The following is a 14635-nucleotide window of genomic DNA, read 5'->3' as shown; positions in this document are numbered from 1 at the left end:
GTGGGTTGATGCAAGAGTGCACCCCCATGAGTGGTACGGAGTACGTACCGAGGGAGAGTGCGCAAGACGGTGCGCGAGGTGTGTTAAGGAAGTATGCGAATGGCGAGGGTGCGCAAGAGGGCGCGCGAGAGGTGTGGTGTGTAACAGGGAGTGCGGTGGTGGAATGGACGGAGTGTGTGGGATGCACTGGAGGCGCCGAGACGCCGGGTTTTGTGAGTGTGAAAAGGGTCGTGTATGCGTGTGAGCATGCCGAGGGAGTACCGAGGTACTCGGTACGGAGTACGTACCGAGGGAGAGTGCGCAAGACGGTGCGCGAGGTGTGTTAAGGAAGTGTGCGAATGTCGAGTGTGCGCAAGAGGGCGCACGAGAGGTGTGGTGTGTAACAGGGAGTGCGGTGGTGGAATGGACGGAGTGTGTGGGATGCACTGGAGGCGCCGAGACGCCGGGTTTTGTGAGTGTGAAAAGGGTCGCGTATGCGTGTGAGCATGCGAGTAAGGCATTGACGTTAAACGGGGCAGCGTTTCGGGCGACGGATAGCCGACGCGAGCACTCGGGGCGCAGTGCGCTTTGTTGGATGCGAGGCGAGGCGCGGATTTTGGCCTGGCCCCGCCCCGCACGGTCGAGTCCGGGCTTTGCCGGGCAAAGCGACCGGTCCGGTTCAAGGGCAGGTAGGAGGGACAGGAGCGGCGCCCCTTTGTGGTTGCGGCGTTCCGGCCGGGCGGGATCGAGCCATCGGGCCGGAGACCGAAAGGTTCCGCGCCGAGATGGTGCATGGAATCTCGGGCCGAGCATGCCGCCTCCCTTGAACCGAATGCCGGACAGACTCAACCTGCAGGTGACCAAACTACCCGAATTCATTCCTCGGCTTTGCAAAGCCGAGTTTTAATGAGGTAATGATGTACCGAGAGGCTCAGATATAGCGGACTGTGATGATGATAGTGTTTTGGATCCGAAATTGAGAATAGTGCATAGGATTGGCAGTAATGATTGGCAAATTGATGATTGGTAAACTGATTGGCAGAGATTGGCAAATTTTGATTGGTTGGAATTTGATGGGCAAAATTGATATAATGGAAGATGCCCGAGGTGGAGGGATGGCCAATCCACCATCCCTCCCATCCCGGGGCACATGAGCACTAGCTATGGGGTTTTGGCAGTGTAAGCTCGCCGAGGGAGGGTTTGGATAATGTATATAGTAAGGGCATTTTATGAGATATTTCACAAATCTGTTAACTAAATTGTTACCAAAAAATTTCTTCACCAATATGTTTGTAAAGGTGTGTGGTGTGTAATAACATGTGTTAAAATGTTGAAGTTCAACTCCCGTGGGAAACCCAGAAAAAAAGCTGTTGAATTCTGGTACCGAAAAATTATTTTCGAGAATTTTTATTTTTTTTAATCGGCCCTTAAGTAACTTATGAGGGGTCAAATAAGGGTTCTTCATGATTCTGAGTTGATTGTTAACATTTATATTTTCACTTTTACATTTACACACAAAGTAGCTTTTATTTCACATACATATATAATACTCAAGAGTTATTTCTCATTCACAATGTCAGAAGTTTCAACAGTCATTGTCTATGTCTTCTTCAGACTCAACAACATAATGACTGCAGTTTCTGCATGTAATGCCATTACAGACTCCACAGGCCGAGATGCACGTGACCCCATTCTTCTTGCAGCTGCATCGCCGGTTGCTGCAATCTCCATGACAATTACAGCTCGTGAACTGCAATAGCTCCTCAGGAGCCGTGGGGTCCAGTGTTGGAACTGGCTCATACCCATGCACACCTATTGTCCATCCATAGTCACTGGGGTTCAGAGACATGCTCTGTAGAAGGATCCAGTCCCGGGTCTGCAGGTAGGCACGCAGTGAATGTTGTGCAGCTGCACCCTCTGTTGGAGGTAGAGTCTCTGGTTTGATCACTCCTGCCGCTGCCTTCCTTGAGAACATGTTGTACCGAATTTCACCCAATGTAGTATCTCGTCCATGGTAAATGTACTTGAAAATCGCAGTACCAGCCTGAATCACTGTTTCCTTGGTGGCTTCTGTCTCAAGGAAGATGTCGATGTACTCAGCCGCATCCCCTTCGCAAAACCTAAAAAAAAGCACCAGGTCTATGTCAAGTAAAGTATAATGTAAAACAGAAATAAAATTATTATTTTTAACATTTATACTATGATGACAATGATTATTATAATTATTATTATTATTAGTATTAGTATTATTTGCCGACGTAATAGTAGTATTATCATTATTACCTGGCAAATAGAGTTGTTTTCCCATGACCAGCGATTGCAGAAACCGTATCACACCCCGTGAAGGCGTGACAGAAGAGCAGGTAGCTCTTCTGTGTTTCGGAGAGAGATTCTTTGATCTTTCGGACGTCATAAGAGCCGTTTGATGTGGTTAAGAAGAGTGGATGGTGGCTGTCTGAGCTATGGTGCACCAGCATTACCAGCACGTCTGCATCTTCTGCCCGCACCTGAAAATATCACAACATGTACAAAGCATAATGAACCGTTCAAGAACAGATTTAACTTTTCAACAGTGTGAATTCTCTTATTTTTAAATTACCCCATCTCCCTCCGGGCTCCATCCAATAGTTATACTAACTGAAGACACAAATGGTACTGACCTCAACAGAGCCATCTGAAGCAGCAGCCAATGCCTCTCTCACAATTGAAGTGTCAGCATCATTGTCACACTGCTCCACAGTGATGTGATGTTTTCGGAAGGTTGAAGAGAGAAGGTGGATGAGCTCACTCTTGTTATGAGTGATGTCCAGAAACTTTGCTCTTGGGGTCCAGTTGGACATATCCGGTCGAATCTGGAGATTACAGCAGGAATTCTTGGTACGCCGGATGTGGTCGTGATCTTTTGGTGATCTGCTGTAGCCATCAAAGACCACAATGATCTTCTGGGAGCAGCGGCCCAGATACTGCACGTAGCTCAGGTAACTGTTGGCGATCTCCTGCCAGGTCTGACGTTGTTCCCACTTCACCATGTAGACAAGCCATCCGCCATCAATTACGAGGGTGCAGCAGGGTTGGTTAGTCAAGGTGACTTCTCTGGTGACTGATCAAACTCCTGCAGCTTTTCATGGACTTGGTCCATGTTCATTACCCCATGCTCTAATTCTGAGTCTAACCATTCGCAGAATTCAATAAAAACTGCCTCTCGCTCCTCATCAATACTCCTCTGTCCTCTCTTCCTTTTTCCTTCCTCATCAGTCTTGGACAAACTGTCACCTCTCGCAAACATAAGTTTGCATCGCAAATGGTACAGTGTTTCTTCTGCTACCAAGTCGTTGATCCCTTCCAGGCGTCCAGTGACTTCAGTGCCCCAGTCATCCCCGCGACTCCGTGCTGTCTTCAGCAAGCTTGCCTTCAGTGTATCTGCAGTCAAATTATCTGGCACTCTGTATTTCTTTCTAGCTTGTGCTGGATTATTTTTGTAGAGCTGGGCTGGTTGGTTGCAAAGAATGCATACATCCTTATACAGGAGGTCAACTGACTGTGATCTTCTAGAACTGCAGCCAGTTGATGAACTGAACTCACAAGTAGTGCGTCTTCTCTTCAACTTTGATGACTCTTTCTCTGCCTTTGATGCTTGAGCTGACTTCTTGGTGGTTGCAACAAAGTTGTTGTACAGATCATTTTTACACTTCTGGTGGTACCTCAGTTTTCCTTCCTTTTGAGCCTCCTTCATACGTTCCACAACAGTAACATTTTCGACAGTTTCTGCTTGTTTCAATAAAGTTGAGTATCCCTTTGGAGTTGCCTGTATGAGCCTTTCAGCTGGTGTATCCGAGCGTGCACAGATGAAGCAATTGAGCACAGGTGGAGTAACGTCTTCATCCATATTGCTAGACTCCATGTCCTGCAAAGTAGAAAATGAGATATATTTAGAAATTATTTTTCCACAAAGGAGTGTCTGTGGTGAAATATAAATGTTAACAATCAACTCAGAATCATGAAAAACCCTTATTTGACCCCTCATAAGTTACTTAAGGGCCGATTTAAAAAAATAAAAATTCTCGAAAATAATTTTTCGGTACCCGAATTCAACAGCTTTTTTTCTGGGTTTCCCACGGGAGTTGACCTTCAACATTTTAACACATGTTATTACACACCTTTACAAACATATTGGTGAAGACATTTTTTGGTAACAATTTAGTTAACAGATTTTCATATGTTTCCCTTACTAATAGGGACCTAGAGATGACCATAGGTAACTGTAGGGTTAAGTAGCGACATTGTACAGGTAGTCCGGGACATAGAGAGGTTAGAATGGTTGTTAATGACGTGGTATGTGCTTAGTTTAAAGGGAAGACGGGGAGCACAAAGTTAGAAGGGCACCAGGTAGATCAGATGATGCCGTGTGTGTGAGAATCTTTGCCGGTGAGCATGTTGAGCAAATGAGGAATTGCTAGGCAATGCTCGGGAGAGATGTGTGTATGAGCGTGGGAGAATTTGGGTGCCCGAGGCAATGGTTTGGAGAGTTAGAAGTGTATTGTGAAAAGTGTGAGGTGATTGTGAGTTGTATTGAGGATGGAAGTGTATGGAGCAGCGTATGAGGAATAATTGTGATTGTACATTGTATTGAACTAGGGCATGCCCGTACTATATCTATATCTAAAATTATATCCCCCCCCTCTATTTACATGAAATGGTTTGGTCCAAAGCGAACGGCTTGCGAGTACGGTGACAATCCCCCCCCCCCCCTCTATTTACATGAAATGGTTTGGTCCATTCGCAAAGCCAAAGCGAACGGCAGTTACGAATCGCAGTTACGATGAATCGCAAAGTAGTTTTAATTAGTTTTAAAACATAGTTTAACGGCAACATAGTTTGCCGACGGGAAATAAATGAATACGCTCTCAAATGTGCCATCCGAGGCAGAGTCTGTTCGCCACGTTCGGCACACGTGATAGCTCGCTGCTCTCTGATTGGTTGAATCGTTTTTTGGACATAGCTCGGTAACTACTTCTGCGATTAATTTAAAACCTTGAAAAGGCACATCCTCGGGTCCCCAGCAATATACCTGGCAAGTTTCAAGTATATCGGACCGGTAGTTGTCGAGAAACAGCGGTCACAGACAAACATACAAACATACAAACAAACATACACACAGAGATTAGTGGAATTATAGATAGATGAAGAAGCCTGGGAGGAAGGAGGGTGCAGGAGGCACCAGGTGTGATTGCACAGGTGTGCAAGTGAACAGGTGTATGGAGCAGTGTATGAGTGAGTAATGGTGATTGTGTGTTGTGTTGACCGAATGGTCCTGGAGGAAGGAGGGTGCAGGAAGCACCAGGTGTAGGAGTGATTGCACAGGTGTGCCAATACAGGTGAGCATGGTTGAATGAAATGAATGGTATGGAATAAATGGAGTATGGAATGGATGGTGTGGAGTGAGTATGGTGGAAACTGTGGAGTGGAGTGGATGGTGCGAAGGTGTGTATGGGGAGGATGGACCCCATCACGAATACCCGGGGAGGGTAGTTTTAGAGTTAGGTAGCGGGTATAGGTAAATTGTGGTTGGATATTGGCATCTGTGGTGCGTGTGGAAGAATGGTGTTTGGATGGGTGCATTAGTGACGTGGAAATGGCTGGGCGTGTGGCCTGTTAGTGTGTGTAGTTGAATGGGCACTCTGCCACTGTGAGGATGTCGGCCAGGTGAGGCCGCAGGTGGGCTCTGGGAAACGTTAGAGTTGTGGATGGGGCCCGAGGATCCGGAGGACGGACCCGGGTAGCCCAGTGCCAGAGAGGGCACCGAGTGGGGAGAGCGCCAGAGGGCCTTCCCCAGGTAGATAGGTTAGGGTAAGGAGCAGGTAAGGTCGGAGGCAACTGCAGTGGCGGAGGTGTGCAGGTGAGTAGACCTGCTGGGAGAGCCACTCGACCCAGTCCTGAAATTGTGCAAAGGCACAGGGAGTCGAACCGGGGGAGTGAGACCCCAAATTGATGAAGCACCACAGTTTGGTCAACGGGAATTTGGTTCTTAAAACCGCATAGAGTAAGATGGCCAATGGATTGGCAGGGAAAGACCCCGGGTAGTGTAAAGTGTATTAAAGTCATTTAGAGGATAGTTCGGATTGAGAATCTCCTCGCACCATCTACATCCACTCACCTGGGGTGACAGAACTCCACACCATGCCATGGTTTGTTGTTTTTATTTTTCTGTGCAAATGTTTTTAGGATGTAAGACGCATCATGACGTGGGTGTGACATTGTGTTGTTGTTCCATCTCTTCCTCCTTAAGAGGCATTGATGATGAATTGGTGATGGCAAATTTTGGATCAGTGGGATTGTGACGAATTTGGTATAGGGGAGATATGGGGAAGACGTGACATTAGTGACGAATTGGTAAGTGTGTAGATTTTGTAAATACGGGGGTAAGGGGGCAAGGGTAGAACAGGTGACGGGTGGGGTGACGTACGATAGGGACGAGCTTTTCTCCGCTCGGTTTCCAGGCGCACCTCACCTTGCATTACCTTTGTTGATGTGTACCCCTGTGACCTTACCCCTCGCTAACCTGTCATCTCTGTCTTCCTTCCCCGACCCGAGGATCGTGCTCTCTGGGCATTGAGGGGGAGCGTGCGGGAGGCCGCGTCTGTGTGCCCGAAATTCTCGCAACCAGCTGCCTGCATCCACGCACCACTTATGGACCACATGTCTGTGGCTGAGCACCACTCATGGACCCCACGTGTTGGGGCATGGCCCCTCTGCTGGGACCGGCCACGATGGCCCAAGATCTTGCTTGCGGACCCCGGTGAGGTGGCACCAAGCCCACAGGTGAACCACCCATAGTTGGCCCCTGTGGGCCATAAATAAAAATGGACACGGTTTGTGTTTTTTATTTATTATCATTGCAACTAGGCAGCAAGCCATCAAGAATGACAACATCTGGAAGAACATCGGCCAGCAGAGGGAGCCGAAGAGCAAGACCACCAACAGTGTGTTTATTTTATGGAACTGAGGTGATGGTGCTTTATGGTGCTTTGGTGTTTTGGTGCTCTTTATTGGTGCTGGTCCATCGATGCAGTGCATACTGTCTCCTCCCCTTCCACAGGATTTTCTTTTTGTTTCCCCCAAAGGAAATCGCAGGTCCTGGGTTGCAGTGTAAATACAATTAGCGTCACTTGTAAATAATGCTCCCCACCGTTCATGTATAGCTTGAGAATTCATTCCACAATTTGGTTAGCTGTGGGCGTGAATCTGTTAGGTAGGGTGCAATGCAACAGCGGGACATACTTATTTGTGTTTTAAAACTGTCACACTCAGGGTCCGATTAATTGTAGAGGGAATTACACCTGCGTGTCACATTAAGTTAAAGTTTTATAGGCCCGGGACGTGCCTGCAGGATGAGGGTGCCGTGTTGCGGATTTGAGAATCCTGCACGTTGTAATTGTTGTAAATATCACCCTCTGTAAATTGTAATGATTCTTGTAAATAACTCCATTTGTGTAAAGGTCAAAGGTCGTCCCCTTAGCTAGTCCATGTACAAGCACGCAGCCAATCATAGAACCTCTCTATAGTTATTTCTTATTCTATGTTAGTTTAAGGCTCTGTTTCCCATTAATTGACTCTGCATTGGAACAAATCAAATAAGATAGATCCCCTACAATATCGCTGTGGCCTCCAAAGCGACGTTTCGCCACCGTTGCATTGGGTGGGCTTTTTGGCATCATCATCGCCCCCAAACTCCATTGAACACGAGGTCATCTCGGAGCAGAAGGTGGGAGGAGTCAGCCGAGCGCCAGGAACAAGGCGTGGCTTTGCCAACGCCCCATCAAGGGGCGGGATCGGTGAGCCCTCGTGAACAATCAAGGCCGAGGCGAGCTCACCAATGGGCGTTTCCAAATAGGCCGGCAGCTTGATCACCACGCGCCTCATAAAAGGAGGTTGGGAGGGACTGCTTAGGCAGATGAGTGAAGAGGACGCACTGAGCAGTTCAGTTGAGGAGGAGCTGAGTTGAGTTGGGTTGACCTTCAGCTGAGTTGAGTTGAGTTGCGTTATCAGAAGATTGAAGGTTTGAAGAGAGGAGACGCTGTTTGCAACCAGCCCCGGCGCGCGCGCAGCTTTGACGCGCAGTTTCGACCCACTGCTACGCGGGAACCAGATTGCGGTGGCATCGGTGGCCATCGACTTCCAGCCCGACGTGCAGTGCGGGATCAAGCTCCAGCCAACGTCCAGCTGAACCTTCCTCCCCTACCAGCCATAATTCCTGCTTCATTCCCATTCGTGTAAGTCTGACTTTCGTCTGTTTGTCTGTGTTGTCTGGGGTTTAAGTTAAGCCTGTATAGATAAGCTAGAATTGCACTGTCTTCTTCTTCTTCAAGTTATTTTCGTATCTTTCCTTCTCCCTTGGTTTCTTTGATTGTGTACATAATTAGTAATAAATTCCTGTTCTTCCTACCTTTGCCTTCTTTCCTTCACATCCGTTCGTCTTTGTGATTTCCCCCATTGAGCACCTGTGGCACGATTTGGCCAACGCATATGAATCGGGTTAGTCCTTGCTAATGGTTCGAACTGCGGGCTGCTAAAAACCGCTCGGCAAATACCATCTTGTCCGTGGTTTCGAACGGAGCTATCCACCGGCTTCGTGGAGAGGTTGGTGGACGTGTACGGGACTCCCTTGACCAATCACCTCGGCCAATCTCACCCCACAAAGAAGCGGGATAGTTTCAGGATCGGAGACGGCCAGTGCAAATAGAAGGGGGATTAACCCCCCCCCACCCCCCCCCCCGCTAAGGGGAGCGCCGTACTCCGTTTCCGTAACAATATATATATATATATATATATATATATATATATACATTGTTTGTATATTTTTATGCTCATGGGGTTAATTGCCAAGCCATTGCCATTATTGCTCAATAATGAAGGTACGCTCATGGGACTGCTTGTTTGGTAATGTTGGGAAGCTGTGGCCGATAAGGTGTATCTCAGGTGGAATGCCAGGTTGGCTGTGGAACCAGAATAGTTCCTTTTATTTATTTTCTTACAATTTTATTTTCATCCTTCTGTTAAAAGACCTTCCTTGTCTACCTTATCCCCCCCCCCCCCCCCCCCCTTCGAGGCCTTTTCATAATTTTATGGGCGAGAACCTCGTGAGTCGTCTGAGAAGGGAATTAAGAGAGGAAGAGGAAGTGGTGGCCGGAAAGGCAGGCTTGAGAGAGAGAAAAAAGGCAGGAACGAAGGCAAGACCGCGCCCAGTTTTTGCAACGAGTAACTCGGCCTGTGAGGGCTCGTGGAAGAGTTCAGCTATCCCAAGGGCTGCCGGTTGGAGCGTGGAAGGGACGAGTGTGGAACTGGTGTGGAGGAGGGCCTATCGGTAAATGTGCACTCGTGTAGCAAAGATGGGAGGGAGCAGAAGTGTGTGCTCCTCGTCTGTTTCCTGGTGTTGAAAGAATTGCTCTGATCCATTTGGTTCATGAATCTTGAGGACACTTCCAGAGAGAGAGAGAGAGAAGGGTGGTGAGGTGACATCCCTGTTTGCTATCGCTGAGACGAGGCTGCTGGAAGTCATCTCAAACAGGTTTAAATTACCCCCCCCCCTCCCCCAACTCTTTCTTTTCCTTATTATTTTTATTTATACCCTGGCAAATGTTCTTTTATTATTTTGCTTCCGCCTCTCCCCCCCCCCCCCCCCCTCCCCATTCCTTCGGATTATATAGGGATATGTGGTGGGGCATTTCATTGTCTTGTCCGCATTGTCCTGGCGCCTGTCTGTCTTTATTTAATTTCTTATGCTTTACCCCCACATGCCCGTGGGATTTTCCTATGGTTTTTGTCATGCTTGGTTGTATGTCCTGTGTTTTGGTTTATCCTGAGCAAAGGATTTGCATTCATTCCACTGTTTTTAATTTGCATTGCATTACTGGATTGGCATACATTTGCATGCATGCAAATATAAATACATATAATTATGCATATATATAATTATAGATATTTATTTATATATATATATATATATGTATATATATATATATAAATATATATATATATATATATATATATATATATATATATATATATATATATATATATATATATATATATATATATATATATATATATATATATATATATATATACATATACATATATATATATATATATATATACACACACATATATATATATATATATATATATATATATATATATATATATATATATATATATATATATTGTTACAGACGCGGTTTTGGATGTTAGTTTACCGAGCGGTTTGGTATGACCGCGTCTGCACAGTTTACCCGATTCCACTCGAACGTTGGCCAAATCGCGCTATGCTAAATCAATTAAGGAAAGGACACAACGGCTGGGTTAGATGACACGACACCAGGGGTACAGTTCTCAAGACCTCCGGAGGAGGTTATAATATTTGTATGCAGAACGTTTAGATTACAAGGACAAGAGGTACAGCATAGGAAGGTAGGCACTTAGACACACTTATCTTATTCCCGACAGACCACAGATAAACGGGACAAGACTGACTCACACAGGGATTGATGGCAAGGAAGGGCAGGTAGTCGATGGACAGCACAAGGTGCACCTTGGCTCAGGGACAGGATAGCGCGGTCCAAAAGATGCAGGGAGGTATAGTCGCGCTGGAGGTGGCGTCTGGTTCTCTTCAAGCTGGGGGCGCATCTCACGTCACGTCCGGTAAGTGGCTGCGTATATCCAGCGGGGAGTGACACGCCCTCGGCTCGTTAGCTCCGCCCCCCTGGGGCCGGTCCGCCGCTTCCATTGGGTGCGGGGGTTACCGGGCTCCGCCCTTGACGAGGAGCTGACAGGGAGCCCCTATTTGGTAACCCCGTCGAGCACATGGGCAATGGCGGCTAACCAAGCCGGAGTGAGGACGCCCACTCCCCGCGCGCTGTTGTTGTAGTTGTTGTTGTTGTTGTAGTTTCATGAGGAAGATGGGAGGAGGTATGGGGAGGTCCTAAACTCACTACTGGTGCCATACAATCACATTCTGGTGCAACGAAGAGTCAGAATTAATGGAAACGAGTCCTTAACTGACATAGACTAAGAATAACTAGCAAGATGTCCGATAGTTGTCTACGTGAGATGCGGTGAACCTGGGCACGACATTTAATGGGGGAAAAAGGGGAAGGTCGGTTCTACAGAGTGTTGTTTACAGACAATGGGACTAGGGAATGGGGGATTGGGGATAGTTGGGGAGTATTGGGGAAATAGGGGAATATTTACAAGCGGATATGGATGGAGGCCAAATCCCATATCCGCAACAATATATATATTATATATATATATATATATATATATATATATATATATATATATACACACGAGGTATATTTATATAATATGTATATATAGATATATGTATATCTTTCCATGAAATAGACTGATCAGATGAGTCCAGCTGAAAGCTATGATCCCTTTTTGATTGCACCTGTTAAATCCACGTCAATCGGTGCAGATGAAGGGGAGGAGACAGGTTAAATGAAAGAAGGATTTTTAGCTTTGAGACGATTGAGACATAGTTTGTGTAAGTGTGCCATTCAGAGGGTGTATACAACAACAACAACATGCATTTTAAAGGCCATTTTCCCTGCTAGAGCGGGGGTTAGCCTTGCGGTCCCCATGACAATCTTCTCCATTTTGCCCTATTTTCTGCATCTCTCCTTGTTAACCCCCTTGCCCGCATTTCTTCTTCCACCATCTTTAGCCAAGTCTTTCTCGGTCTTCCCCGTCTTCTACTTCCTTCTACATTCATTTCCATCACTCTTCTCAACCAGTCACTTTCATCCTTCCTCAACACATGACCAAACCATCTCAACCTGTTCCTCTTCACAGCATCAATCACAGGCTCTATTCCCATCATCTTTCGCAATTCATCATTTGTCTTCCTCTCTCTCAACGATACTCCGCACATCCGTCGAACCATTCGCATTTCCACCCTTTCCAACCTTCGTTGCTGCTCTACGTTCATTACCCATGTCTCGCTCCCATAAATCATAACACTTCTCACACATGCAGCATACACCTTTCCCTTCAGCTTCAACGACACTCCCCTCATCATCAGCACGCCACTCAATTCCCGAAACTTCTTCCATGAAACTTCTCACTCGAGCAACCGTTGCCGAGTCTGATCCACCTTCTCCATTCAGCATGTCTGCGAGGTAGCAAAATGTTTTCACACCTTCCAGCTTCACGCCGTCTCCAAGATCCAACTCAACATTTCCTCCATCTGCAGCTCCCTCTGTGCACACCTTACATTTGAATGTAGCTGCCACACTGGTTAATGACCCTCTCAGACCACTACATTTTTGATGAACCCACTCAGCGCACATTGTACACTGAATGGAGTTCACTCCGACACCCTTCCTACACACAGCACAGGGCCACTTCCCAGTTCTTTCCACCTCACCACATGCTTTACCACTTGCCATCACCTTCGTCTTTCCGATATTCACCTTCAGACCTTTTGTCTCCATACATTCCTTCCACGTGTTCATCTTTTCCTTCAGTCCATCCATACTTTCCGCAATCAACACCAGATCATCTGCATACAACAACTCCCACGGTAAACCCTCCTTTACGTTCTGAGTCAGCACCTCCATCACAGCTACAAATAGTAGTGGACTTAGTACCGACCCCTGATGCACTCCCACCTTCACCTCAAACTCACCACTGTTCCCGTCCTTCGTCCTTACAGCTGTGTGCGCTCTTTTGTACATTGCCATCACTACTCTGATCAACCATTCCTCCACTCCTAACTTCCTCAATGCCCATGTCAATACTTTGCGTGGAACCCGATCAAATGCTTTCTCCAGATCAACAAACCCAAGAAACAACTTCTTCCTCTTCTCCATGTACTTCTCCTGCAACTGCCTCACAATGAAAAGCGCGTCTGTCGTTCCTCTTCCTGGCATAAATCCAAACTGCATTTCGTCGATCTTCACTTTCTTCCTTATCCTCCTCTCCAACACCCTTTCCAATACCTTCATTCCATGCTCCAATTAACTTTATCGCTCGGTACGAGCCACACTCCAGAGGGTCACCTTTCCCCTTGTATAGAGGGACGAGGGTACGCAGTTCCCAATCCACTGGAATGCGGCCTTCTTTCACCACCAGATTACAGATCTCTGTCATTCTCTTCACAACCCAACTTCCTGCTGCCTTCAACATATCTCCCACAACTCCCGTCGGCCCTCCCGCTTTTCTACCCTTCATTGCTTTTATCGCTTCCTCAACTTCCTTCTCAGTTATCTTCTCTGCCGGTCCTAAAACTGGGTTACTCTCTATGTTACCATCCCATTCATTCTCTGTATTCAACAGCATTTCCATATATCTTTTCCATCTTCCTTTAATTCCATCTGGGTCGACAACGATTTGTCCCACTTCATCCTTCAAGCAGCTCACCCCCATCACATCACACCTCTCTTTCGCTATCTGCTTTGCAATCCTGAATACTGCTTTTTGACCCTCTTCCGAATCCAAGCGTTCTCCGAACATTTTCCTACATGCCTCCTGCGCCTTTGCTACCTCTTTCTTTGCAGCCTTCCTGGCTGCCTTATAACTTTCATGCTCTGCTGTTTCTGCTCCCGTACCCTTCGCCTTCTGCCACTCCTTGAACTTCTTCCTCTTCTCGTCAATCCTCTTTCCAACTTCATCATCCCACCACCATGTTTCCGAGTGCCTCGGTGGTCCTTTTGTCCATCCACATACCTCACCAACGGCTCCCAACAGACTAGCTTTCATTGACATCCAACCACTTTCAAGCTCAACCACATCATCCTCGACCCTACTCAGCCTCTCTTTTAATGCCTCCCTTACTGTCACCTCTTTCAACCTCCACACCTTCATTCTCGGTTGGTACTTCACCCGCCGAGCTCTCCTCGCACCTTTCACCCTTACGTCGCAGACAACCAAGTGGTGCTGTGAAACAGCTTCCTCCCCCGGGATCACCTTTGTGTCCCGGAGGTGCCCCCTATCTCGCCTACGCACCATCAGGTAGTCAACGGTTGTCGTCGACCCACCTGACGTGTATGTAACAAGCTTATTATCCTCTTTCTGGAACTGAGTATTACAAATCAACAAATCAGCTCCATCAGCAAACTCCAAAATCCTTTCACCTTCTCCATTTCTCACACCATATCCGTAACCCCCATGAACTCCGTCAAAACCATCCATACTCCTTCCCACATGTCCATTTAGGTCTCCTCCTACCACAACAACTTCCTCATCTTTCACGTTTTCACGTTTCAAGGGTGTATGGGCAAGATAAAAGATTTGAGTGCCTTTGAACGGGGTATGGTAGTAGGTGCCAGGCACACTGGTTTGAGTGTGTCAAGAATTGCAACGCTGCTGGGTTTTTCACGCTCAATAGTTTCCTGTGTGTATCAAGAATGGTCCACCCACCATCCAAAGGACATCCAGCCAATGGCAGGCCAGTGGACGAAAACGGCTCATTGATGAAAGAGGACAAAGGAGGCCGACACTAATTGTGCAGAGCAACAGACGCGCTGCAGTTAGTCAACTGACAGTCCAGTGCAACATTGGTGCTGAAAGACCGATAAAGTAATGCACACCTTGTCGCAACTTGAAACGAATGTGGTGTGGCAGTCGACAACCATACAGCGTTCCACTTCTT

The 14635-nt window shown here is 46.9% G+C and overlaps 1 protein-coding gene across 1 annotated transcript; it reads right to left on the bottom strand.

Moving 5' to 3' along the window:
- Window positions 1-1416: 1416 nt before the first annotated feature.
- On the bottom strand, window positions 1417-3057 carry LOC144893280 (uncharacterized). Its single transcript, XM_078783305.1, has 3 exons — window positions 2640-3057; window positions 2263-2486; window positions 1417-2099 (listed from the first exon to the last, which is right to left on the bottom strand). The coding sequence occupies exons 1-3, from the start codon at window positions 3006-3008 to the stop codon at window positions 1565-1567; spliced, it is 1128 nt and encodes a 375-aa protein (XP_078639431.1). The 5' UTR covers window positions 3009-3057; the 3' UTR covers window positions 1417-1564.
- Between the last annotated feature and the right edge of the window lie 11578 nt (window positions 3058-14635).

Source organism: Myxine glutinosa, chromosome 8 (assembly GCF_964187855.1).
Source record: "Myxine glutinosa chromosome 8, kmMyxGlut1.1, whole genome shotgun sequence".
Taxonomy (NCBI): domain Eukaryota; kingdom Metazoa; phylum Chordata; class Myxini; order Myxiniformes; family Myxinidae; genus Myxine; species Myxine glutinosa.
This window is presented reverse-complemented; position numbering and strand designations above follow the sequence as displayed.